Here is a 25,111-nt window from a genome sequence, read left to right on the forward strand (position 1 = left end):
ATAGTATGGTTCTAATTTTTTTAGAAGTAGAAAAGTATACAGAAGGAAACAAGTAGTTGGATGGTGAGATTATAAGTAAGTTTATTTTCCTCTTGAAACTCCTTTTGAATAAAATTAACATTAAAAAAAAAAAACATGGTTCAGGCTCTTAAAATACTTGAGGCTCATGGTGCATGAGGTTTCCATTTAACATAAGTCACATTAAAAATCTGTTTAGGTAGGCTACCACAGAACAGATAACGGACATAAGACAAAACGTGGTAACTGAACGGGGGAAAACTTTCAATACTAATTTAATTCCTATTGTTATAGTATATAAATTATCGTGTATCCCTGCCTGTAGGGACTTACTAGAGCTCAACAAATAACATGCATAAATCTAATTCTGGCAGATCACTAAATCATACCTTGAGAATAGCTATAAGCTTGAGAAGGATCAACTATTATGTCCATTGAGACTGAGTTGTGTGATTTCTGAGAATGTTTTTCCATCACCTCCACTGTATCACTGGATGAAGATGATGATGAAGACAATCCCAGTCTAACATATCTTCCTTTTTTACCACAGAGTGAACAATCTACTGGCGTGGCACTCGGTCCCCGGGGCAGCTGAATTTCATCTCTATTGTAGTTTCTGACAGCTCCACTGTGATGAACAGAGCGTTCTCGTTGCCAGATATAATGGGTTGGTGCAATGGCCATAACCTATAGTGGAAAGCTTACTTTTAGAATTTTAATAAGATTTTAGAATTTACTACAATTCAGTACAAAAATTATAACTCAAGAACAGCTGTCTCTAAAGTAGAGATTAAAATCCAAGTTACTGATTTAAAAAATGTAACATTTCCAGATAAGGCAGTATTTCTATAAAGTGATTCATTGCTTGGATCATTAAGACAATAATTGACAAAGTATTTAAATTATTTCAAACAGGAAATAGAACTCAAGCAACCTTCCAAGTTGTCAGGGTATTTATTTTTTAAATTCTTAATATTCTAATTTTGGGAAAGATGATACAGTTACTCCCAAACATTCCATAATTCTTAACTTTGGAATGTGTTGGGTTAAAAAAATGTGATTGAGGTTCCCAACTGTGTGTTAGGCTATTCTTAAAATGTTTGCAGTTATGGCAAGTGATATGGCGAATAAGAACACAGGTAAGTTACTGAACCTCTCTGTTCCTTGGTTTCCTCATCTGTGGTATGGAGATAATAAGAGTGTCTATTTTAGAGAGGTGTGATAAGGATTAGATGAGATCTTATTTATAAAGCCTCACTATCTGTCAGGCATTGTTCTATAATGTTTGTTAAATAAAATGTGGGCTTTAGAGTCAAGATAGACTTAGTTTCTTATCCTGGCACTGCCACTTACTAGCTGTATGATATTAGGTAAGGTATTTAACCTTTCTGAGGCTCAATTTCTTCATCTCTAAAATGGGAATACTATCTACCTTGATCGCAGTGGTATGTTCATGTTTCCCTGTAGCCTCGAACTCCTGGGCTCAAGTGATCCTCCTACCTCAGCCTTGTGAGTAGCTGGGACTACAGGCGCACCCCACCATGCTTGGCTACCTTCTCTTACTTTTAGTGATTTGTTTTGGTGCCTTTGGTGGGTGTTCTTAAAATTCAATACTTGGCCCTCTGTTTTTTCTCTATATCTATTCTATCTCCCTGTGATCTTAAGAGGTAGTATAGTATAAGTGTTAAAAGCAATGACTGCCTAAGTTTGAATATACTGGTGTGCTGCTTTGCTAACTGTGTGTCCTTGGAGAAGTCACATAACCTCTCTGTGCCTTAGTTTCCTTGTCTGGGATTACCTAGCTAGCTCTAAGAATTGCGAGAGTTAATACATGCGCAGTACTAAGAACAATGCGTGGCAAGTGCTTTAAAAGTATTAACATTACTTTCCCCTGGAATCTCTTATCTACTCTAAGCTTTAAACATCACTTATATGTGGATGATGCATCTTACCATTCATTTAATTATCCAGTTATTACCTTAAATTCATATGTCTAAATACCAAATTCCTTACCTTCCCAATAAACCGGCTTACTTCTATAGCCTTCCCTATTTCTGTTATGGAATCCATCACTCTTCCCATTATATAGATTTGAAACTGACAGTTCCCTCTCCCATATCCCCTATATCCAACTGGTCACAAAGTAATGATAATTTTATAACATTTCTAACATCAATTTCATTTTTCATATCAAAATGAAATGCTATCAGCTATCAATAGGGTTCACACCCTTGCTTCCTCAGCTATAATAGCAAGTTTAGCAGTTTCCAGTATATTCCCTATATTGGGTTTCTTCTGCATACTGTCATTGGATTATTCTGTCCAAACATACTGCTTATATTACAATCACTGCTTTCTAAATTCCGAATCTGGAATAAAGTAGCAGTTAATGGAGAACTCAGCTATGATGCTATTGTGGCATCTCAGCCATAGTACACAACTGGAATAGAGAAAAACTTCCTCTTCATTAAATTGCTTCCCTCCCTGATGCATGAAAGGGGCTGCAATTGAAATTTAACTCTCTCATTAGATAGGCATTTTCCCTAATCTGTGAACCAGTCTAGAAATCAGGCCATCACCAGTGTAAATAAATCCCATCACAAAGGAGCCAACGTCCAAAGAGGTAACCTTATCATAAGAAGAAAATAAGATCACTGTAAGTACGGAAATAGTTTTACTCTTTTCTGGATAAGCCCTATATGTATTTTTCAATTTAATCTTACCCCATCTCTTTCCAAAAAAAGGTTTGAGGCAACTGACAAAAAGGGAAAAAAAAAAAAGTCATTGGGCTTGTCTGAAGGTAATGAGTTATCTCAATTGATTGTTCACAGTTACAGATTGAACTCCTTGTTCTACTCTTTCCCCCTTCTCACTACTGCACTTGACTAGTCTTTAAAAAAAAAAGAAAAGAAAAATCATTGAACTGGGACCCTAAAGGGAAAATTGGACTAAAGCAGGCACACCAGCAATAAAATGTAATAGAGTTGATGTGGTTAAGGATAATACCTGGCTCATAGCTTCTTTGCAGCTAAAGTTAAAAAAAGAAAAGACACAAATTACAAAACTCATTATTATCTGAAAGGACAGCATATGTTCTTTCTTTTGACAGTGGTGTATAATGGCAAGAGTGCTGAGTCTAAGTATAGCTGGCTTTGCCACTTATTAACCATGGCCATGGACAAGTCACAATCTTTCTAAGCCACAGTTTTTTCATCTGTGAAATGGAAAGAATACTTATGCTATTTAATTCCCAAGACCAACATAAGACATAAATTCATATTCTAAACGAACCAATATGAGAGGTTTATATGGAGGCTAGATGTCACAGAGAAAACAGAACACCAGAAGTCACTAGATGTGAAGTCAAGTTCTGGCTCTGCCACTTACTTGTATGATCTTGAGTAAATACTATCCTTCTTTGTTTTCAGTTTCATCAGCTGTAAAATGAGAATCCACTACCCTCACAGGTATTTGTGTGCTAACTTATATAAAAATATTTATAATTTGTAAAGCACTATGCAAAGGTAAATTATTATTATTATTGTAAGCCAGTTTGAAGCTACTATCCTGACTTGAGTTTATTTTAGGATATGGGACTAAAGAAATGTTTTGTTTGGTAGTATACCTGTACTGGGATTTCAATAATAAATGCCCAGAATACTTAAATTTCTAGCAGCATGTCTTGCTACTTAAGCAAACATTAGGGTAGGGATGATGTAATAAACCTTCACACTCACCGTGCTGGCTATAAGAAATGGACAGTGGACAGTGCAGAGTGAGCTCAGTGAAGAATTATTTTATAGCTTATTGTTTATCTATTTCACAGATAAAAAAGATATGAAAAAAGAATTGGAAGCTGTAAGTTCCATTCATTCTATCAGTAAGCAAATATTTACTGAGTATCCACCATGTGCCAGGCACATGGTTTATCTTGGCACTAGAGAAAAATTAAAACAAAATAAAGACCCTGACCTCTTGGAATTTATATTTTAGTGGGGGTAAATAGATACTAGCAAGATAAGTAAGTAAAAAAGAGTATATTATATGGTGGTTGAGCGCTATGTAGAAAATTGGAATTGAGAAAGGAAATACAGAGTAATAGCAGGAGGTACTATTTTTTAACAGCTTTATTGAGATATAATTCAAATACCATACAATGCACCCATCTAAAATGTACAATTCAATGACATTCAGTATATTCAGTTGTACAACCATCACCACAATTTTAAACATTTTCATCACCCCATAAATAAAGCAACCATACCCCATTCCTTCCTTCCCTCAGCCCCTGGTAACTACTAATCTACTTTCTGTCTCTATGAATTGTCTATTCTAGGCATTTCATATAAATCATATAATAAGTGGTCCTTTGTGATTGGCTTCTTTCACTTAGCATATTTTCAAGGGTCACTCATATTGTAACTTGTACTTTATTCCTTTTAATTGCCAAGTAATATTTCATTGTGTGGATATACCATATTTTGTTTATCCATTCATCAGCTGATGGACATTTGAGTTGTTTCCACTTTTGGCTATTAGGAATAGTGCTGCTATGAACATTGTGTAGAAGTTTTTGTGTGGACATATTTTTTCTGTCTTTTGGATATAGAGCTAGAAGTAGAATTGCTGGGTCATATGATAACTCTATGTTTAGCCTTTTGAGGAACTAACAGACTGCTACCCAAAGCAACTACACCATTTTACATTCCCACCAGAAGTGTGTGAGGCTTCTGATATTTCCATATCCTCACCAACACTTGTTATTATTTTTGTTTATAGACATCATAGTGGGTGTGAAGTGGTATCTCATTGTGCTTTTCATTTGCATTTCCCTGATGGCTAATGATGTTGAGCATCTTTTCATTTGCATTTTGGCCATTTGTACATCTTCTTTGAAAAATGTCTATTTGGATGCTTTGTTCATTTTTTAATCAGGTTGCTTTTCATTATTGAGTTGTAAAAGCTCTTTTTATTATTCTAGATATAAATCCCTTATCAAATAGATGACTTGCAAAAAGTTTTCTCCCATGTTTTGGGTTGTCTCTTCATTTGGTGTTTTTTGAAGGACAAAAGGTTTTAATTTTGATGATGTCCACTTCATATTTTCTTTTGTTGCTTATACTTTTGGTATCATATCTAAGAAACCTAATTCAAGGTCATGAAGATTTACTCCTATGCTTTCTTCTAAGAGTTTTATGATCTTAACTCTTAAACTTAGGTCTTTGATCCACTGTGAGTTAATTTTTATATATGGCATAAAGCAGGGGGTCCAACTTCATTCTTTTGCATGTAGATATCCCGTTGTTCCAGCACCAACTGTTGAAAAGACTATTCTTTCCCCGCTGAATTTTCTTGGCACCCTTGTCAAAATTCAATTGAACATAATTGGAAGGGTTTATTTCTGGACACTTCAATTCTATTCCACGAAGGGAGATATTGCTTTTTATAAGGTGATAAGGAAAGGTCTCTCTGAGGTGACATTTAAGCAAAATGCTGAATGTAGTTAGGAAGTGAAGCATACTGTCATCTGGGGGAACAGCACTCCAGGTAATGAGAATGGCAAGTACAAAGACCCTGAGGTGGGAGTGTGCCTGGTATTTTTGAGTAACAATAAGGAGGCTAGTACAGCTAGAGTAGAATGAGCAAGGATATAAGATAAAGTCAAAGAGATAAGAGAGAACAGTTGGTAGGTCACGTAGGACCACCATAAGGACTTTGCTTTTTACCCTGTGTGACATGGAAAGCCACTGGAGGATTTTGAGTAGAGGAGCCATGATTTGACTTACTTTCTTAAAAAAGTTAACTCTGGCTGCTGTATGAAGAGTAGATAATAGGGTAGGGGAGAAAGATTATAAGAAAGACTATTTGGAAGCTTATGGCAATAATCAAGACAAGAGATGACAATCAAAGTAGGGTGTCAGTGTGGAGAAAGTGACAAATGGTAGGGTGCTGGATATATTTTCAAGGTATGGATGTGAGAAAAAGAAGAGTCAAGGGGAACAGTTTTTTGGCCTGAGCAACTAAAAGGATGAAGTTGCTATTTATTACTATGTGGAAGACTGCAGGAGGAGCAGGTTTGGATATCTGTGTAGTGGAATCATGTGAAGTTTAGGTATCAATTAGACAACAAAATATCAAAGGTAATTTGATATGCAGATCTAGAATTGTGAGAAATCTGTTAGTTTCAGTATTAAAGTCTTGGGAGTGAATGAGATCACCTAATGAGCTAATGTCAATAGAGAAGAGAAGAGGTCCTATGACTGAGCCCTGGGGTATGCTAATGAAGTTGGTAAGGCAAAAAGGAACTAGCAAAAGTGGCTGGAAAAAAACCCTGGTATCCTCGAAACCAAGTGAAGAGTGTTTTAGGAAGAAATGTGAGACTGTGTCAAATGTTGCTGTTAAGTTCAGTAAGCTGAAGACTAAGAACTAACCTTTGGATTTGGCAATACAGAGATATTTGGTGCCTTGACAAGTTTCTATGGAATGATGGGGAAAAGTCTTTGTATAACAAGTTCAAGGAAAGTGGAAGGAAAGGAAGTGGAGACAGTACAGACACCTCTTTAGGAGTTTAGTAAATAGAGAGGCAGGGCAGAGAAATGTAGTGGTAGCTGGGGGATGAAGTTTTTGTTTTTACTGATGGAGATCTTAGAGCAATTATATATTCTGATGGCAATGATTGAATAAAATTAAAAAATGTGAAATGCCAGAAAGGGGGACAATTATTGGAGTGATGTCCTTGAGAAGGCAAGGAAAGATGAGATGTAGAGCACAAGTAGAGGGAATGGATTTGGATGGGAGCAAAGATAGTTCTTTCACAGTAACAAGGGGAGGGCAGAATCTAGGGATACACGTGCAGGTAAGATGGTAGACATGGCGGAAGCATGCTGACATTCTGTTCTATTGCTTCTATTTTCTCAGTAGAAGAGAATTATGCATGATTGTTGTCAATGGAGTGACAGGAGAGAGATGGGAGATATTAGAAGTGTACTAGATGTTTGACTTCATTAAATTTACAGTTTATAGTTTAAGCAGACAATAAGCAAGTAAATAAATAATTAGAAATCTTGTTCAGTGCTATAGAAGGAAACAAATAAGGTATTGTGATAGAGGATAAAAGAAACTCATTTAAATAGGTAACCTTTTTGAAGAGGAAAAACTTAAGTTCTGTTAATCATTTAAAAAATGTTGATAAATTTTAAAATTATGAAAAAGCATAAGGAATAATATAACAAACATCTATATTCCTACTTTCCAAAATTAATAAATGTTAATATTGCTATTATGGCTTCAAGCCTTTTTTTTTTTTTTTGAGACAGGGTCTCACTCTTTTGCCCAGGCTAGAGACAGTGGTGTCATCATAGCTCCAACTCCTGGACTCAAGTGATCCTGCTGCCTCAGCCTCGTGCGTAGCTGCACGCACCATTATGCACGGCTAGTTTTTTTATTTTCTGCAGACACGGGTCTCCCTATTGCCCAAGCTGGTCTCAAACTTCTGGGCTCAAGTAATCCTCTGGCCTCAGCCCCCCAAAGTGCTAGGATTACAGGCATTAGCCACCGTGCCCAGCCAAGCCTTTTTTAAGTTAAAAGAAATAAGATAGTGTCTGGTAGATATTTACTAAGTATTCATTAAATTGATGTATATTAATGAATAAATGAATTCTATCAAATGTTAAGAAACAATCTAGCTTGCCCAGCAAGAGCTTAGGCAGTAAAAAACTTATAAAATAGAACTTTGCACTCTCAAAATATAGAGTTGGAAGGAAATTTAGTGGCAATCTAGTTTTAATTGCTTATCTGAAACATGAATCCCCTCTGTAACATAATAAACTGCTTGTTTTTTAAAAATCACCAGTGACAGAAATCACTGCCTCTGAAAGAGTCTATCTCGTTTTCAGATAGTCGTTAGGATAATATTCTTAATATTAAGCTATTACTGCCTCTTTTTCTTTTTCATCAACAGATCTTTTTTTTTTTTTTTTTTTTTGAGACAGAGTCTTGCACTGTTGCCCAGGCTAGAGTGAGTGCTGTGGTGTCAGCCTAGCTCACAGCAACCTCAAACTCCTGGGCTCAAGTGATCCTTCTGCCTCAACCTCCTGAGTAGCAGGCATGCGCCACTATGCCCAGCTAATTTTTTCTATATAGTTTTAGTTGTCCAGCTGATTTCTTTCTATTTTTTTTTTTTTTTTTTTAGTAGAGACAGGGGTCTTGCTCTTGCTCAGGCTGATCTCAAACTCCTGACCTCAAGCAATCCTCCCGCCTCAGCCTCCCAGAGTGCTAGGATTACAGACGTGAGCCACCACACCTGGCCCTCATCCACAGATCTTAATTCTCTGATTTACAGCCAAAAAAGACAAATCAATTTCCTGCCCCACTGTGGTCCTGCAAATACTTGAAAACAGATAGCAAGCTTTCTGACTCTTCTTCTTCATGCTGCAAATCTCTGAGCCTTTTTATTATGACAAAAATGACATTTTTTTTTTTTTTTTTGAGACCCTGCTCTATTCTAGTTGTTCTCCTCTGGATATAGCTGTTCGTCGATTTTTCTTAAAGTATGGTGTGCAGAACCAAATGCAGTATTTTAGGTATAATTTGATGATTACCTCCTCTTTTCTGCAGCCTAACTTTAAACTTTTCTGTTAAGTCCAATTACACAACTAGATTTACAGCTATCTAAAACTTTTTAGTCTTTTACACATACACTATTAAGCCACATTCTTTTCTTTGGCTCTGTTATAGTCTGATGCCAGCAGCTGAGGTAATTCCCAGCTCCAATGTTACATTGGTGCCGTTAAAATGCTAGTCATTGTAACTTGACGGTAGTAAGTAGGTGTAGGTAGGTATGCCATGAGGTAAGTCACTACCAGTCCTGGCTTCTTCCTTCTGGCATCCCCTCTATGCTTTTAGCTGAATGTCTCAAAGGGCCTGAAGCACTTACTTTGAAAAAATCAGAGCGCTCAAATAGAGTTGGCTATCACTTTCAAGGACAGCAACAGCTGTGCCAATTATCCACAACTGACCTGGGGAATTAGTGTCAAAAACCAATAACTCTTTCCATGCCCTATAATTGGAATGAGTGCAGTTTAAATACTTTAATGAGGATTCTTTAGTTTGGCGAGGTCTTATACACCTAACTTTTCTTCTTTTTCTATTGAATTTAATCTTGTGAAGACTTGTCCTGCTGTACTGTCATGTCTTGTTTGCTGTGTCTTCATTTCATTAATAAACATAGTTAACATGGTTAGCTCTGGGCAGAATTCTGAGACACACCACTAGACTCTTCCCTCAAGTTTGACACTCCCAACTCGCTGAGGGCCTGCCAGCACCCGCCCCTCACAGGGCCGGGCCACGGGGCCTGGAGGCGGGTGCTAAAAAAAAAAAAAAAGAAAAGAAAACAGAAAAAAAAGTTTGACACTAATCCAGTAATTGGCTCAGTGGGCCTGTTGGCCTGTAGTCATTTAACTTGATATAATTCCATTTAATTACAGCATTATCTAGCCCACATTCATCAAACTTTTCTGAACTAGTACCAGAGTTTACAGTGAACACTGCTTTCCAGTTAACTTTCTATTCTAGTATTTTTCTCTGGTTTGAAATACTAACTACTAAAAACCAGAACATTGTGATAAAATAACTGATTATTAAATTTTTAGTGTCCTGTTGTTGGTTTAGCTTACTAAAATTTGCCATCAAGAAAACTTAATATATTCTATGTGAAAAGAGGTATGGTTTTAAAAAATATTTAAATTTATTTAAATTATTTACCATTTTGTTGGTATTTCAATTTTGGGAAGCTGACACTTCACATACTTTATTTAGTGGAAATTATTATTCAATTTCAGTGTTATTACCATCCTGAATAAGATATTTTGGTATGTTCACATCACCCTTTCCCAATATATTGGTGATCTTTTAGACAGAAGAAACACTCTAAAATAAAAATACTTACTAAAGAAGTAAACTGCTCTGAAAAACAGAAATGACAATTTTTAACTATAATGATACAAAATTAAAACAGCAACATTGTAATACAGAAGTTGTACTCTTGGTAATAATCAAAGTTAATGGTCTACCCTTACATATACAACTCCCTCCAAAAACATTAGAAGCACATTAAAAAACAAGAAAAATTAGATAAACAGAAAACAAAGATTACATCTATAAGGTATTTTAAAATCCTTACCTCCTCACAGCATCGCCTGCTTACAATAGCCCTAAAGTCAATTCTATCCCAGAGCTGGTCCCTTAACTTTAAGAAATTAGGGAACAATTTTCTCCAGTTTTTCCCTAAAGCCCATGGAAAAATTTCATACTTGGATTCTTCTTCATCTTCTTCAACTGTATTAGCGAGATACCTAACAAAGAAGACCCACAATCCAAAAAAGAAATGGGTAAAGGACAAGAACAGGTAGTCCACACGTACATACAAAGAAATACAAATGGCTTATAAACACACAAAAAAGATTTAGCCTTACTTATACAAAAGAAATGCAGATCAAAAATAGTGTTACAGTGAATTTTACCTTGTTGAGTTCTGGGTATTTTTTATTCCTATAAATCTTGAGCTTTGTTCTGGGATGCAGGTAAGTTATTTGGAAACGGTCTGATCCTTTCAGGTGTTGCTTTTATGATTTTTTGGGTGCAATTTATCTGGAACAATGTTCAGTCTGGGCTAATTATTCCCTACTACTGAGATCTTCCTGAGTACTCTTCTCAAGACTCCATGAGTCTTTTTTTTCAGTGTGCCTGGTGGGAACAGGCACTATTTCCAGCCCTATGTGAATGCTAGGCACTCTTCCCCCCATCCTTTTGTTATTGACTTGGATAGTTTGCTTATAAACATATGAAACTCAGTATTCCACCAAATACCTGAGGGGGACCAGGCATGGATAGAAGCAGAAAAACACGACTTATCATAAGGAGAATAATCAATAAAAACCAACCCAAAACTGATACAAATGGTAGACATAACAGATAAAGACATTAAAAGAGTTATAATTATTCTATATGTTCAAAAAGTTAAATAGACATTGAAAATGTACTTCTAGAGATGAAAAACTATAATGTGTACAATGAAGAATACACTGGGGTTAATGGCAGATTAAATATTGCAGAAGAAAAGGTTTGTGAATTGAAGACATAGCATAGAAACTATTCAAGATGAAACATACAGAGAAAAAAGAAACAAAAATCACGAACAGAGCATCAATTAGATATGAGACAACTTCAGGAAACCTAATAAAGGTGAAATTGGAGTTTCTGAAAAGTGGTGGGTGGACACAAAAAATTGGAAAGAATAAAAGCTGAAAAAATTTGAAAATTGATGAAAACTATAAACCCACAAAGAAGCTCAATGAACCTCAAAGCACAAGAACCATGAAGAAAATTACACCAAGGTATATTATAATCAAATTGCTCAAAACCAGTGATAAAGAGAAAATCTTGGCCAGGTGCAGTGGCTCACGCCTGTAATCCTAGCATTCTGGGAGGCCAAGGCTGCAGGATTGCTTGAGGCCAGGAGTTCAAGACCAGCCTGAGCAAGAGCAAGACCCATCTTTACAAAAAAATAGAAAAATTAGCTGGGCATAGTGGTGCATAGCTACATGGGAGGCCAAGGCAGAACTGCTTGAGCCCAGGAGTTTGAGGTTACAGTGAGCTATGATGACACCACTGCACTCTAGTCCAGTGACAGAGTAAGACTCTGTCTCAAAAAAATAAATAAATAAATAAATAAAGGAAAAGAAAGAAAAGAAAAAAAAAATCTTAAAAGACATATTAAATAACACAGGGACAAAGATAAGGATGGGGCAGATTTCTCATCAAAAGAGAAAGCAAGCCCCACAGATGACTTTCCAAAAAAAATGGGCATCTTAAAATAAAAATATTATAAAACACAAAAGAATAAGGTACCGGGAGCAGAAACAGACCCTGAAGTCTGAAGATACTGTAATTGATGGACAGAGAATATAAAAATAACTATGTCCAGTCTGTATAAAAAAAGTATCTTGATAATATAAGGAGATAAGTACATTTGAAAAATACTAGAACTTTTATAAATGAAAAATTTTATAATGAAATTAGCACATTAGAAGCTGAAGATCAAATTAATAAACTGAAAGATAAATCTAAGTAAATTATCCAGAATACAGCCCAAAGAAAAAAAGAAGATGTCAAAGATAAACTGGTATGGAAGACAAGACAGAGTGAGGTATAACATGTTTAACTGGTTTCAAAAGGACATAAGAGAGGAAATGGGGAAGAGGAAGATTTGAAATGACAATGGCTAGAATTTCCCTCGCTAGCTGTTGAAAGACATCAATCTTCAAATCCAGGAAGCTTAACAAATCCCAAGCAGGTTATAAAAAAGAAACCAGTGCCAACCACACTCCTACCAAAGTCTTAAAAGCAGCCAGAAAGGAAGGCAAATGATCTTAAGCGGATTCTTGAGATGCAAGAATGAATGGTAAACAAATAAATAAATATGTGGGTAAATTTAAACAAATGTTGAATGCATAAAACAATAACAATGTCTAACTTATTGGAGAGCATCAGGTAGAACTACAGATTCTATTCTCTTTGAAAAACAAGAGAATATAAGTTGGGTAGGGGGTGATCAGAGTTAAAATGCTTAAAGTTCTTATGATAAAGATAACTAGGTAATTGCTAAAAGGATATATATAGACTGCATAATTTCCAAACAAGTAGAGGAAAAAATATGTCAAAAAAGCCCACTTCAAAGAAAAAGAAGATAAAAACGGATGGGAAAGAAGAAACACACAAAAAAATGGGACAAATAGAAAGTACATAAGATGGTAGAAAAAAATCCCAAAATATAAGCAATAATATTATTCAGTTGTGCAAATGAACTATAGCTACATATATCAATATATATGAATCTGAAAATCATAACATAAAGCAAAAGAATGAAGTCACCAAATAGTACACATGATCCCTTTATATAGAGCTAAAAATAAAAACCAAATAATATATTATTTTGAGATACATTCCTAAAATAAAGAAAAGCAAGAAAATGATTACTGTGGAAGAGAGGGGGCTCTGATTGGGCAAGTGTATACTGGGAGCTTATAAGATTCTGGCAATGTTCTATTCTTAAGCTTAGTCATGGGTATGTGAGTATTCATTTTACTTTTATTTTTTTGCAAGTTAAAAAATTAAAAGCACAGAAGAATGTGTATAGTATACTTCCATTTATGTAATATATACACACACTGATTCACATATGGAAAATTTTTTCCAGACAGATATATGTGAAACTGTTAACTTGTCTTTGAAGAGGGAGACTAGGGTCTGCGATAGGAGAAAAACTTACTTTTAATTGTATGCCTTCTTTTTTACTTTTTAACCATGTGCCTATTTCTAGTTACAGTAATATAAAAGGAACATTACACATTATTCTCCTTTGACATAATTGCACATCTTTTAAAATTACCTTACTACAAAGTACCTCATTGTTAAACCAATTCGGTTATATAATATGGGTCAAATCATGTCCTCTGTGAAATTATATACAGTAATTCTTTCTTTCTTTTTTTTTTTTGGAGACAGTCTCACTCTCTCACCTGGGCTAGAGTGCCGTGGAGTCAGACTAACTCACAGCAACCTCAAACTCCTGGGCTCAAGCAATCCTCCTGCCTCAGCCTCCCAAGTAGCTGGGACTACAGGCATGCACCACCAGGCTTGGCTAATTTTTTCTATTTTTAGTAGAGACGGGGCATAGCTCTTGCTCGGGTGGTCTTGAACTCCTGAGCTCAAGCGATCCTCCCGCCTCGGCCTTCCAGAGTGCTAGGATTACAGATGTGAGCCACTGTCCCTGGCCTCACTAATTTCTCATTTTAGTTTTCCCAATAGCTCTTAGTAAAGGGTAGAAAGAGCTAGAAGTTGGTTCCTTACATGCTTGCTGACTAAAACATGGAAAGTCTATAATGTACTATGGTGTGACATCAGGACTACACCATGATTCTACTCTAGATTAACAATTTTTTCAGGCTCAATATAACAAAATATCTGGACCATATATATGGAAGTTGTCCTCTAATTTGAAATAGTGAGATTCCTTGGTGAAGAGCCCATTTCTTTTGCATACTAGTTAATTATGTTTATTCAAATAAAGAATTAAGAACCTCCTGTATGTTAGTCATTGGAGGATGAAATAAAAAGTAAGATACAAGTTCCCTGCCTGTAAGTGAGGTTATAATTAAGTAGAGGAGGCAAATAAGTATGAAACAAATAACTGTAAAAAAGAATATGGAAGAATCATTATAGAAGTTCAGAGTGTTATAACAAAATATAGAAAAGAAACATTGTAAGACTACATAAAAAGGAAAATAACTTGAGCTTTAGAACTGTGGTTAAATGAGAACAACTATTGAGTTAGGCTATACAAAAAGTATGAATAGACATAAAATGGAAATTATAATTCGTATCATTTTTACTATGGAACTTCTAATACAACATGCAATGCAACCTTACAGATTACTGTATTATATAAAACAAATAGTTTTTTACTGGCAATAAATAACTTTTCAAAATAAGTAAAACAAATTCAATTTCAGGCATCTAGGATGATTTAAAATAAAGCTTCTTTTGGTTTGTTTTCTATTCTCAGGTTCAAAAAACTACACAAGAGATATTGCATCAACATACAGATATAATGCAATACCGAGATATGTAAACAGCAATATAACTTAGCGGTCAGGGACCGAATTTGGCCATTGGTAAATCACACCTGAATGTGCGCCGCAGTTTTGCTGCTTACTAACTTTTACCATCTCAGAAAGTACTTAATCTTCCTAAGTCTCAGTTTCCTCATCTGTAAAATGGGATAATACAAAATTTATTTCATATGGAAGATTAAATTAGTTAATACTATATTAAAAAATTTTCATGGTGCCTTGTACGTAATACTCATTATTAGCTAATGCTATTATATTCTTCCAATTTAGCAATCATCACCAAATTTTAAGTTGAGTTCATTTTTCCTTATGTACTGGAAAACAAGTCTTCTGAAAACATGCAGAAATCAGTTTCTTCCAGTCTTATTTCTTTTATAACTCTAATTTCTAATTAAACAGACTGAGTAAAAACTTATTCTTCAGTGCTGACAGCTATTGTGGTATTCTAATTAAATATTTTTATATGTAGTTCCCTAGTTAAATACTTAAAATTATATTCATATATTTCCAACTGTAGTATTATATCCAACCAAAGGGTAGAAAAGGAAGTATTTTCTTAAATTACACTGATTCTAGCTGAATTCTGACCTACAGATTAGAAAACCATGTGATTAAAACCATTTAGCAGATCACAAAGCTAATATAAAGTCAATGGAAAAACTGGGAAACAAACTGTATTTCTTTGTCACAGTTCAGTGTGTTCAGTAAAGTCAGTGAGTACTAAAGCTATCAAATATAAATGATGCCTATTTTATAGACATAGATCCACAAAGAGTATGTTTAGAGAATTTTCCACTAACTCTTCAACGTAAAAGGGCAATGATGATGGTGATTGTTACTACATATTAATTGAAAAATTCAAAGAGCATAATTCTGGCTTTATGAAATATCTAAGTCATAAAGAGGAGAATTTGGGATAATTTATATGGGAGCATTCTGAAAAAAATAAATGATGCAATACAAACTCAAGTGGAATATTGAACAATAAAAGGCATATAGCATGATAAGTTCAGTGAAAAAAGCATAAAAATATCCTATTAAAGAAAAAGTGTACAGCTTTTATACAGGAAGGCCTATTCAAATATATTATACAAAGTTTCAAACAGATTCTGTTTTAAATAAGGTATCATATATATTATAAATAACACAAAAATCACTTAGTAGAAAGAATACTTACAGGGCAATAAAGAAATTTATCCGGGTATGCTCACTTATAGTAAATTTAGCCCTCTTGAAATAAACAAAGGTCATAGCCAAAAGATACTATAAGGAAAAAAGTTAAAAATTAATATTACTTTTTCTCTTATAAATAAAAGTGCTTTAAAATAGTTAACCTAAAAATTTCTGATGAATAAGCTAAAGTAATAAAGAATTATCTTATTATATAATTACCTATTTTAGCATTTGTTTTTTTGTCTTCCTGTAATCTATATGAACAGTGAGAAATAGTTGACTATATATCATAATTGACTAGAATGGACTCCTAAATTTTATTATAGCCAATATTCTTTTGAACTAAAACCACATTTTTTCCTAACTTAAATTTCAAACCTAAGAAGTTGAAGTAATAGTAAAATGAAAAAATCCTTCACTTAGATTCACCAATTATTAATATTTTCCTGTTTGATATCTCTATTTTTGTGTATGATGTGTATATGTAATTTTTTTCTGAACACTTTAAGTTAGTTGCAGATATCCATACTCACTTTTTTTTTTAAAGATGGTCTTGTTCTGTTGCCTGGGCATGAGAGCAGTGGCGTCATCGAAGCTCACTGCAACCTCAAACTCCTGGGCTCAAGCAATGCTCCTGCCTCAGCCTCCTGAGTAGCTGGGACTACAAGGCACACCACCACACCCAGTTAATTTTTCTTTTTTTGTAGAGATGGCGGTCGGTCTTGCTATGTTGCTCAGGCTGGTCTCAAATTCCTGACCCTAAGCAGTCCTCCTACCTCAGCCTTCCAAAGTACTAGGATTACAGGTGTGAGCCACTGCACCTGGCCCATACTCACTTTTTAAAATAACTTTTAAAAATGACTTCTACATGACTTCAGAGATAAGAATAACATGGCTCTATTTTCATTGGGAAAATGTGTTTTAAATGTATTATAAGAAAGATACATCTCAAGCCTGACATTAGAACACATGCCAGGTTCTGACTATTCAAACTAAAAACAAGGTATAATATTAGTGCACCGGATTCTCATAAAACACTTATTTATCCTATCATCACAGGATTTATCACAATGGTGATTCCAAGTTTTCACAATAACTTCCAGTAAAGGACTCTTGAAATAGAGTTATAATACTCCTGGTTAGTTACCATTCAAACACTGCCCCCTCCTGCCCAACAATTTTAATGCACTCAAAACTGTAAAGTTTAAAACTTTACAACTCCACATAAACTGGATATTTGATATTAAAGCATTAGTGTTCATTTTTATAAGTGTTAGTGACATTATAATTATGTTTTAAAAGATACCTTAACTTTTAGAAATATATTATAAAATATTTATGGATAGAATGTTAGGATGTCTGGGATTTACTTCAAAATAAGCCAGTCTTTGGGGAGAGGTTAGAAGAAAAAAGAATGGCCATGATCTATTGTAGCTATATGAAAGGCACATGGAGAGACTTTCTTCTATCTTAAGTTGTGTACCTTTAAAATTTTCCAAAATAAAATTTAAAAAAAATATTTTAAAACTCTATTTTATCCTTGTCATCTTAAGCTTGAAATAAAAATGTTCGCATAATACCAACTTAGTGGGTATTTAATCATGAGATAACCTTGCATTCATTCCCATTTCTGTTGGTTGGCACATTATTTTAAGTGTGATGTGGAGTCATGCTGAATTTTCTAATATGATTACCTGGTATAAAATGGCATTTACAAAGCTGAAATTTTAACTATTCAACTAAATCTAAGGAATACAGAAACATCACTGTTCCTACTATGTAAGTTATACAATCCTTTATGAAACATTAATTCCTAAATAAAGAACATATTAAACTGATTTTACCCTACAAAATTATTGGGATTTGTTTTTGCTGAACTACTTATAAAATGTTACATGCAGATTCCCTTAGTGTAATAAATCTCTTAATATTTTTTTCTCCACAGCCTGATAAAATGAGCAAAATGTATTAAGTCTATGGTGATTTTTATTTTCAATCAAACAGATATAGACTTAAAGTCATTTAAATCTAAATCAACAACAGTCTATAATTCCTCAAATACAGACTGAATCTATGCTATATGCTAATTCCAATTTTTTTTTTTTTTTTTTTTTGAGACAGAGTCTCACTCTGTTACCCTGAGTCAAGTGCTGTGGCATCAGCCTAGCTCACAGCAACCTCAAACTCCTGGGCTCAAGTGATCCTCCTGCCTCAGTCTCCTGAGTAGCTGGGACTACAGGTGTACACCATGATGCCCGGCTAATTTTTCTATTTTTAGTAGAGATGGGGTCTCACTCTTGCTCAGGCTGGTCTCAAACTCCTGACCTCAAGGGATCCTCCTGCCTTGGCCTCCCAGAGTGCTAGGATTACAGGCATGAGCCACCATGCCTAGCCATAATTCCAAAAATTAATGTGCAAGGATTTTGCTTTGAAGGAGCAATGTAGGCTCACTATTTTTTAAACCTTAATTGATAGAAAATTCCTCTAAGGTCTCATTAAAGCTCCAATAGTTCAGTTACATCACAATACTGGTTAATGATTATATTGCTACCAAATTTACCTTGTCTGCAATTTTACAGCAGCAGTCCATCCACAGGAAATCTTGAATTAAATCATCATCTACAACAAAAGATAGCTATAACTTGTATTTTAAAAATAGAATGTTTCCTTCTGAAGAATTAATTTCTATATCAAGAGATTTTAAACAATGCTTAGAAATCAAACAAAAATGACTGAACCAGTGTTGTCTAAGGAGTAGTTTTCAGTTCTCTGGTGTATTTACCATTGCAAAGACTTTACAAAAAACTACTGCCTTATCCTTCACCTTCCCATCTGATTTGTCTTAATATATAGCTCAGGTTGCAGGGGGAATGGTAGAAGTGTTGGTTTACTGACTATCCAATAGCACTTTGAGAAACGTGTCTTGGGTAACGCTATACTAGCTCTTCATTCCTTTCCAAAATCAATCTTATTGTAGAAATGGGATCTGCTAAAAGATAACTCATAATGACTTAACACTCTATTTTCTAAATATGTTTTACTTTTGTAGAAAAAGTAGATACCTTCTCCTTTTAGATTCCAGGACATTTTTAGTTTTGGATTCTTCTTCTCTGCTCCTATTTATCTCTGTTCCACTTTCTATTATTTAAATACATATGAAAATGTCTATAAAAATGGTTCATAATTATTTATGTTTAACATTTTGGAAAAAAATGAGTATTAGGATAAAAAGGTCATCAAAAAATATTGTTAAAAAATAACATCCAGAAAGTAGGTCAAAACATTTATTTCAAATTTATTTATTTTTATTTATTTTTTTAGAGACAGAGTCTCATTCTGTTGCCCAGGCTGGAGTACAGGGGTGTGATCAAAGCTTACTGTAACTTCAAACTCCTTAGCTCATTCAAGCAATTCTCCCACCTCAGCCTCCTGAATACCTAGGACTATAGGCATGCACCACCATGCCTGGCTAATTTTTGTATTTCTATTTTTTGTAGAGACAGGGTCTCACTATGTGGCTCAGGCTGGTCTTGAACTCCTGACCTCAAGCAATCCTTCTCTCTCAACCTCCCACAGTGCTGGGATTACAGGTTTGAGCCACTGCACTTGGCCTATTTCAATTTTAAAGGGCTAAAATATATAATCTCAAAATATGTTGGCAGTTGTCAGAATATAGTCTCAGAAAATATGCTTTTTATCATTTCCTCCTTCATTTTTTCTTTCTTTGTTTTTTAGAGACACAGTCTCACTATGTTGCCCAGGCTAGCCTCAAACTCCTAGGCTCAAGGGATCCTCCTGCCTCAGCCTCCTGAGTAGCTGGGGCTATAAGCACCCACGGCCATGCCAGCTCCTCCCCTACATTTTAAGTAACAAAGCATAACTTCTTTATATTCATTTTTACACCCTAAAATATCATCACTGTAGTCATATATATATATATATATATATATGGAAAGTCCCAGGAATAACTATGAATAATAATTTGTATGAATAATAATTTCTGCCTTGTTAATTCCATTTCTATTTCTTAAATTACCTAAAATGGTAGAGCCAAGTATTTTCTCTTATTTCTTATGACCAATTACGGGTACTAAAAAAGTTTGTAGGTAATAATTCTGTTCTACTCTTAATAAAGAGAAACTTGTATTAACATTCTAGATGTTCTAGGGGAACATCTGTATTTCTACTTATATTCTTTACATTTTTCCTTTCTTTCCCCCCTCCCAATCTCATCTTTTCATTTTGCTTTGCTTTTCTTAATCAGCTTGCTTTAATGCACCTGGCCTTCCTCTATAAACAAGGAAGCTTGTTACCTAAATCTATGAGACTGTGGCATTTACTTGACTTGACTCATTCTCACAGACATTTACCAGAACCCATCTACACTATCCCTTATTCTAATCTGTCCACTTTATAACCCCTCTTTCAAAAAAAAAAAAAAAAAAACCCAAAAAACAAAAACAAAAGAATAAACCCTTCTTCTTGGTTAGAAGTACAGTACTATAAAGTTTCTTTTTGCCAATTTGTTAAGAAATTTATCAGCAAAGTAGCACTGTTTAATAATCTAAACAAATTCAAACTCAATTTCATTATATGAACGTGATGATAAAGCAGAGTTAATTTTCAACAATGTTCCCAAAATGTAATTCTGAATCATCTCTAGGTTGACCAAGCTTCCTGGTTTGCTTGGTTTTAGAAATCAAAGTCCTGGGAAACTCCATAGGCATAGTTAAACTGTGTCAGTTAACCTAAGTCTTTTTTGTTTGTTTTTTAAACAAAAGCCTCCCTTTTGTTCTAGCACCTGAGTCTATCTGTATTTTACTTTAGGTCAAACAAAATTCATGCTCTGAACCTGAATTGCCCAGACTTTACATTTGACACTGGGATTTAAGTAGTCTAGAAGCTAGATGAATCTGAATTTTCAACCCATAAGCTAGCAAAACAAAAACCCAACATTAAAAAAAAAAAAGACTAAAACAAAAACAAATTTGGTTAGGCATGGGAAATTTGACACAAAATAATAGCATTCTCTTTGATCATTATGAAAATAATAAAATACGTGTTTACATTCTAATTTTTGAGTACTTTATAATTACCACTATTGTAATATTTTAAACTTACCAAATAATTTAAAGAAAGCAGTCATTTCTTGACGCTGTATTACCAGACAAGGTCCTTTGGGACGTTTAGATTTGTTGTTATTATGTGCATTTGTTTCAGATGCTTGCCAACTATCTTTAAAAAAAGGACGCTTCAGATTAACGGGTTTTTTAGGCTGATGTGATCTATTTGACCCTGATTTTACATGAACAGTGACAGTAGGTGGTGTCTCACAACACATCTGATTGTGCCTCATTTTGGTTTCCCAAGATTCCTGTAAAAATAAAACATACAACTATTTTCATGTTTATTCATTTCTCTATAAAACAACTAACTGGATAATACTACCAGATGCAGTCATATGAAATGTTGCTAAACTTACTATTAAAATGTTATTTGTGACAGTGACTCATATTAAAAATTTGCTTAGGTGTTAGGAAAAGCTATGCTTCCTTTGGGTAACTGTTGTACTTTCTCTACCCAAATAAGATACTGTATACAATTTTGCTTTAGCTACAGAACTTAAAACCAAATCTGAAAGTTAATTATAGAAACTATAAGTTTATAATGTATTTGTAGTGTTCTTTTTTCTTATTTTTTATTCTGCTTGAATTGACATAATTTTATCATATGGTTATTATATGCCACCCCAAATTTTTTATAAACAAGGCAAACTATTTCCATAACTTATTATCAATATCAAATATTATATTAAAAATCACTCCCTCCCCCCCAAAAATATATTCTTATTGGTAAATTCCTGATATGTCACAAAATTCACTTATTCAATAAGCATTTATTGGTATCTATTGAAAAGGCGAAAACAATTCTAGCAAAAAATGTATGTTATATGTACTTTGAAGAATTTTCACAAATTGTCTAATTTTTAAAGTTGTGAATGTATATGGCCTGGCTATTTGAGTGGCTGGTTATAAGTGTATATGAATGTACAACATTATAATCTAATAAAATCTGAGACAAAGTTAATCCATCAATATTTAACAATATGCATATTAATCTTGTTTGGTGGTGATCACATAATTACTAGAATTAGCATTTTCTGGTCAAATATTTCTAGGGTAATGGGAAATGAAGGTGTGAATAGGCAAAGCAGGAAATTATTCTAGGACCCTGATGGAACCTCTGAATCCATAACTCACAGTGACCCAGGCAGCCATGCCTCCCTTGGTGTTCAAGGAGTTAGGTACAGATTCTCCTTCCTGACCCTCAGAAACTTCCCTGCTGAAGGAAGGAATGGAAAATAGGATATAGTGAGGCTAGGGCAGCACGGTCAGAAATAATGCAAGCCACAGATGTAATTTTATATTTTTAGAGCCACATTTTAAAAAGGTAAATTTTAATAATATAGTTCAATATATTCAAAATATCATTTTAACATGTAATCAATATAAAAATTAATGACATATTTTATATTCTAAGTCTTTGAAATCTGCCACGTATTTTCCATGTATAGCATATCTCAACTCTGATGCTAATTTTTCAACAGTAAAAGTGAAATGTAGTCCTATCAAAAAATGAATTAGTGTGCAGCAGAAAAATACTTTACATTCCTTCAGATCTTTGATTTAAATTGAAGTTAAAATTAAATTCTTCAGTTTCAATATTTAATAGTCACAAGTGGTTGGTGTCTACCATATTAGACAGTGTAAGGCTGGATTATGAAAAACTAGGTAGAGGAATTTATACTTACTTGATTCTATAATTCCCCATCTCCCCCTACTTTTTCTCCCTAGATATTAAGGTCCAGCCAAATTGAAGGCAATTATGTAGTGGGAGTGGGGGTACTACAAACTCCATAGGAAGAGGAATAGGTGACTTGTATAAGAATTTGCTGCTTTTTCCTACCCACCTCATCTGGGAGACAGCTGGAGGCCTCATCTGCATCTGTTTTTTTTTTTTTTTTAAAGTAAGAGCAGCCTTACATCTAGATGGAAAAAACTAAATAGAAGTCAGGCTTTTCAAATTGGGGTATGGGGAACAGACTCAAATGAGATGTACCAGAATATGGAATAACTGTGGCACATCTTCCAGGAGGTAAGTTTTATCCAATGGTAAGTCACTTAAAATAGTGTTTTTATATTAAAACTATAGATACATCATAAAATAGGATGCAAATTTTCTTTCAATAAAAAAGGTAAAACATCATGCTAACAGTAGGCCTCTTTAGTGTTGGGATACTTCATGTTTGAAAAATTTGAACAAGAAAATGTCCGAAATTCCCCAAGTAGAGATTCATTGAAGTTAATAATCAAACACTGGCAGGAAAGTTGTGGAGAAGGAGCTTAAGGAGAGAAGCTATCAGTGCTACAATCTTGGTCAAATTCCACCTTGAGGTAGCTTTTAGTTTTGTTCTTTGTTTAGATACACTAAGAGAACGAGAGTTCTGACGGCAAGCAAAAGGAAAAGAACGAAAGGCAAATTAAAATATGGACCATTTTAGGAAGGGCAAGAAACATGACAAGAGGAGCAAGTAGGAGAAACTATGCTCATATGGTAAAATTCTCTAATGAAATCATTATTTTTTTATTTTTATATGTACTTTTAGAGACAGGGTCTCACTCTGTTGCCCGGGCTGGAGTGCAGTGGTGCAATCATAGCTTACTTCAGCTTCTAACTCCTGGGCTCAAGTGATCCTCTTGCCTCAGCCTCCAGAGCAGCTGGGAATACAGGTGTGCACCATCATGCCTGGCTAAATTTTTGTAGAGATGGGGTCTCTCTATGTTGCCCAGGCTGGTCTTGAACTCCTAGCCTCAAACCACCCTCTGGCCCTGGCCTCCCAAAGTGCTGGGACTGACCACACCTGGCCTTGGCTACTCTTTATATGAATTTAATTCTAGCATTTGTAGTGTAAGCATACACAATAAATGTGACTTAGTTGTTAAATAAACCACTACTGCGGGGAAGAAAGATGGGCTTATCACCTTTTTGCTAAAATAAAATAACTCTCCTAAAAAAAAGAATCCTTTTTTTTTTTTTTTTTTTTTTTTTGAGACAGAGTCTCACTCTGTTGCCCAGGCTAGAGTGAGTGCCGTGGCGTCAGCCTAGCTCACAGCAACCTCAAACTCCTGAGCTCAAGCGATCCTCCTGTCTCAGCCTCCCAAGTAGCTGGGACTACAGGCATGCACCACCATACCCGGCTAATTTTTTCTATATATATTTTTAGCTGTCCATATAATTTCTTTCTATTTTTAGTAGAGATGGGGTCTCGCTCTTGCTCAGGCTGGTCTCCAACTCCTGAGCTCAAACGATCCGCCCACCTCGGCCTCCCAGAGTGCTAGGATTACAGGCGTGAGCCACCGCGCCCCGCCAGAATCCTTATTAAAATGATTATAGCAGTTTTTTTCTACCATAACCAGCAGGATCTAAGTATTAAAAAATAAAAATAGAAAATTGAGGAAAAATATTCTGACAAAATTTCTGGAAGCTTTGCTGGGGCTATTATCAAATCTCCACAATTTTGATGTTGTAAAGATATTTTCTCATTTAATTAATCATCTAATGATTATAGAACACTTTTGACCTCAGCCAAATGGTTGTACTATGGTGTTTGTAAAATAATTACATGACACCGCTGATTCAGTAAGTTCAAATCTGATAGAAATCCAACCTATCAGTGAATAAAGGAGCATTACATATAATAAATACAATGATGAAGTGGTAGGAATAAATGCAAATCAGATTGAACAGAATTAAAGGACGGATGTGCTAGAAAATGAGGCAGAAGATGTGAATATGTACGTGCACACACACACGCCCCCCCCCTCCGCTTTTAACATGGCAGTGATTAGGAGGAAGAAAATGAATAGCAGCTGGAAGGGACAGTAGTCAAAGGAAGTTGTTTTGATACTTAAGCCTGTCTACAGGCAAAAGAGAACCAGTTGAGGGTATCTGCTAAAATACTAGAGAATGGACCTGAATTTAAGACCTTTTTCTATCTCACTAGCTATGTGACCTTAGGTTATTTAAATTCTGGAGGCTTAGTTTCTTCACTTATGATATTGAGAAAATAAAAGCACTTATGTTCATTTAGAATCTGGCACATAGTAAGTATTCAATAAAAATTACCTATTAGGTGTTATTAATATTTTGTAGCATTAATGAATAAAGGA

At 34.7% G+C, this 25,111-nt stretch overlaps 1 protein-coding gene across 1 annotated transcript in view; it reads right to left on the reverse strand.

Annotated features, from left to right (window-relative positions):
* SPDYA (speedy/RINGO cell cycle regulator family member A) overlaps positions 1 to 22,235 on the reverse strand; it is a 29,695-nt gene extending 7,460 nt beyond the window's left edge. Inside the window, exons 1-6 of the mRNA XM_069494523.1 lie at positions 22,162 to 22,235; positions 21,003 to 21,255; positions 18,442 to 18,500; positions 15,886 to 15,971; positions 10,199 to 10,370; positions 408 to 705 (exon numbers count right to left, since the gene is read on the reverse strand). Coding sequence (XP_069350624.1) covers positions 408 to 705; positions 10,199 to 10,370; positions 15,886 to 15,971; positions 18,442 to 18,500; positions 21,003 to 21,237 — 850 coding nt within the window. The 5' untranslated portion in view covers positions 21,238 to 21,255; positions 22,162 to 22,235. The remainder of the gene's footprint in view (positions 1 to 407; positions 706 to 10,198; positions 10,371 to 15,885; positions 15,972 to 18,441; positions 18,501 to 21,002; positions 21,256 to 22,161) is intronic.
* Positions 22,236 to 25,111: the final 2,876 nt, after the last annotated feature.

Source organism: Eulemur rufifrons, chromosome 19 (genome assembly GCF_041146395.1).
Source record: "Eulemur rufifrons isolate Redbay chromosome 19, OSU_ERuf_1, whole genome shotgun sequence".
In the NCBI taxonomy this organism is placed as follows: Eukaryota; Metazoa; Chordata; class Mammalia; order Primates; family Lemuridae; genus Eulemur; species Eulemur rufifrons.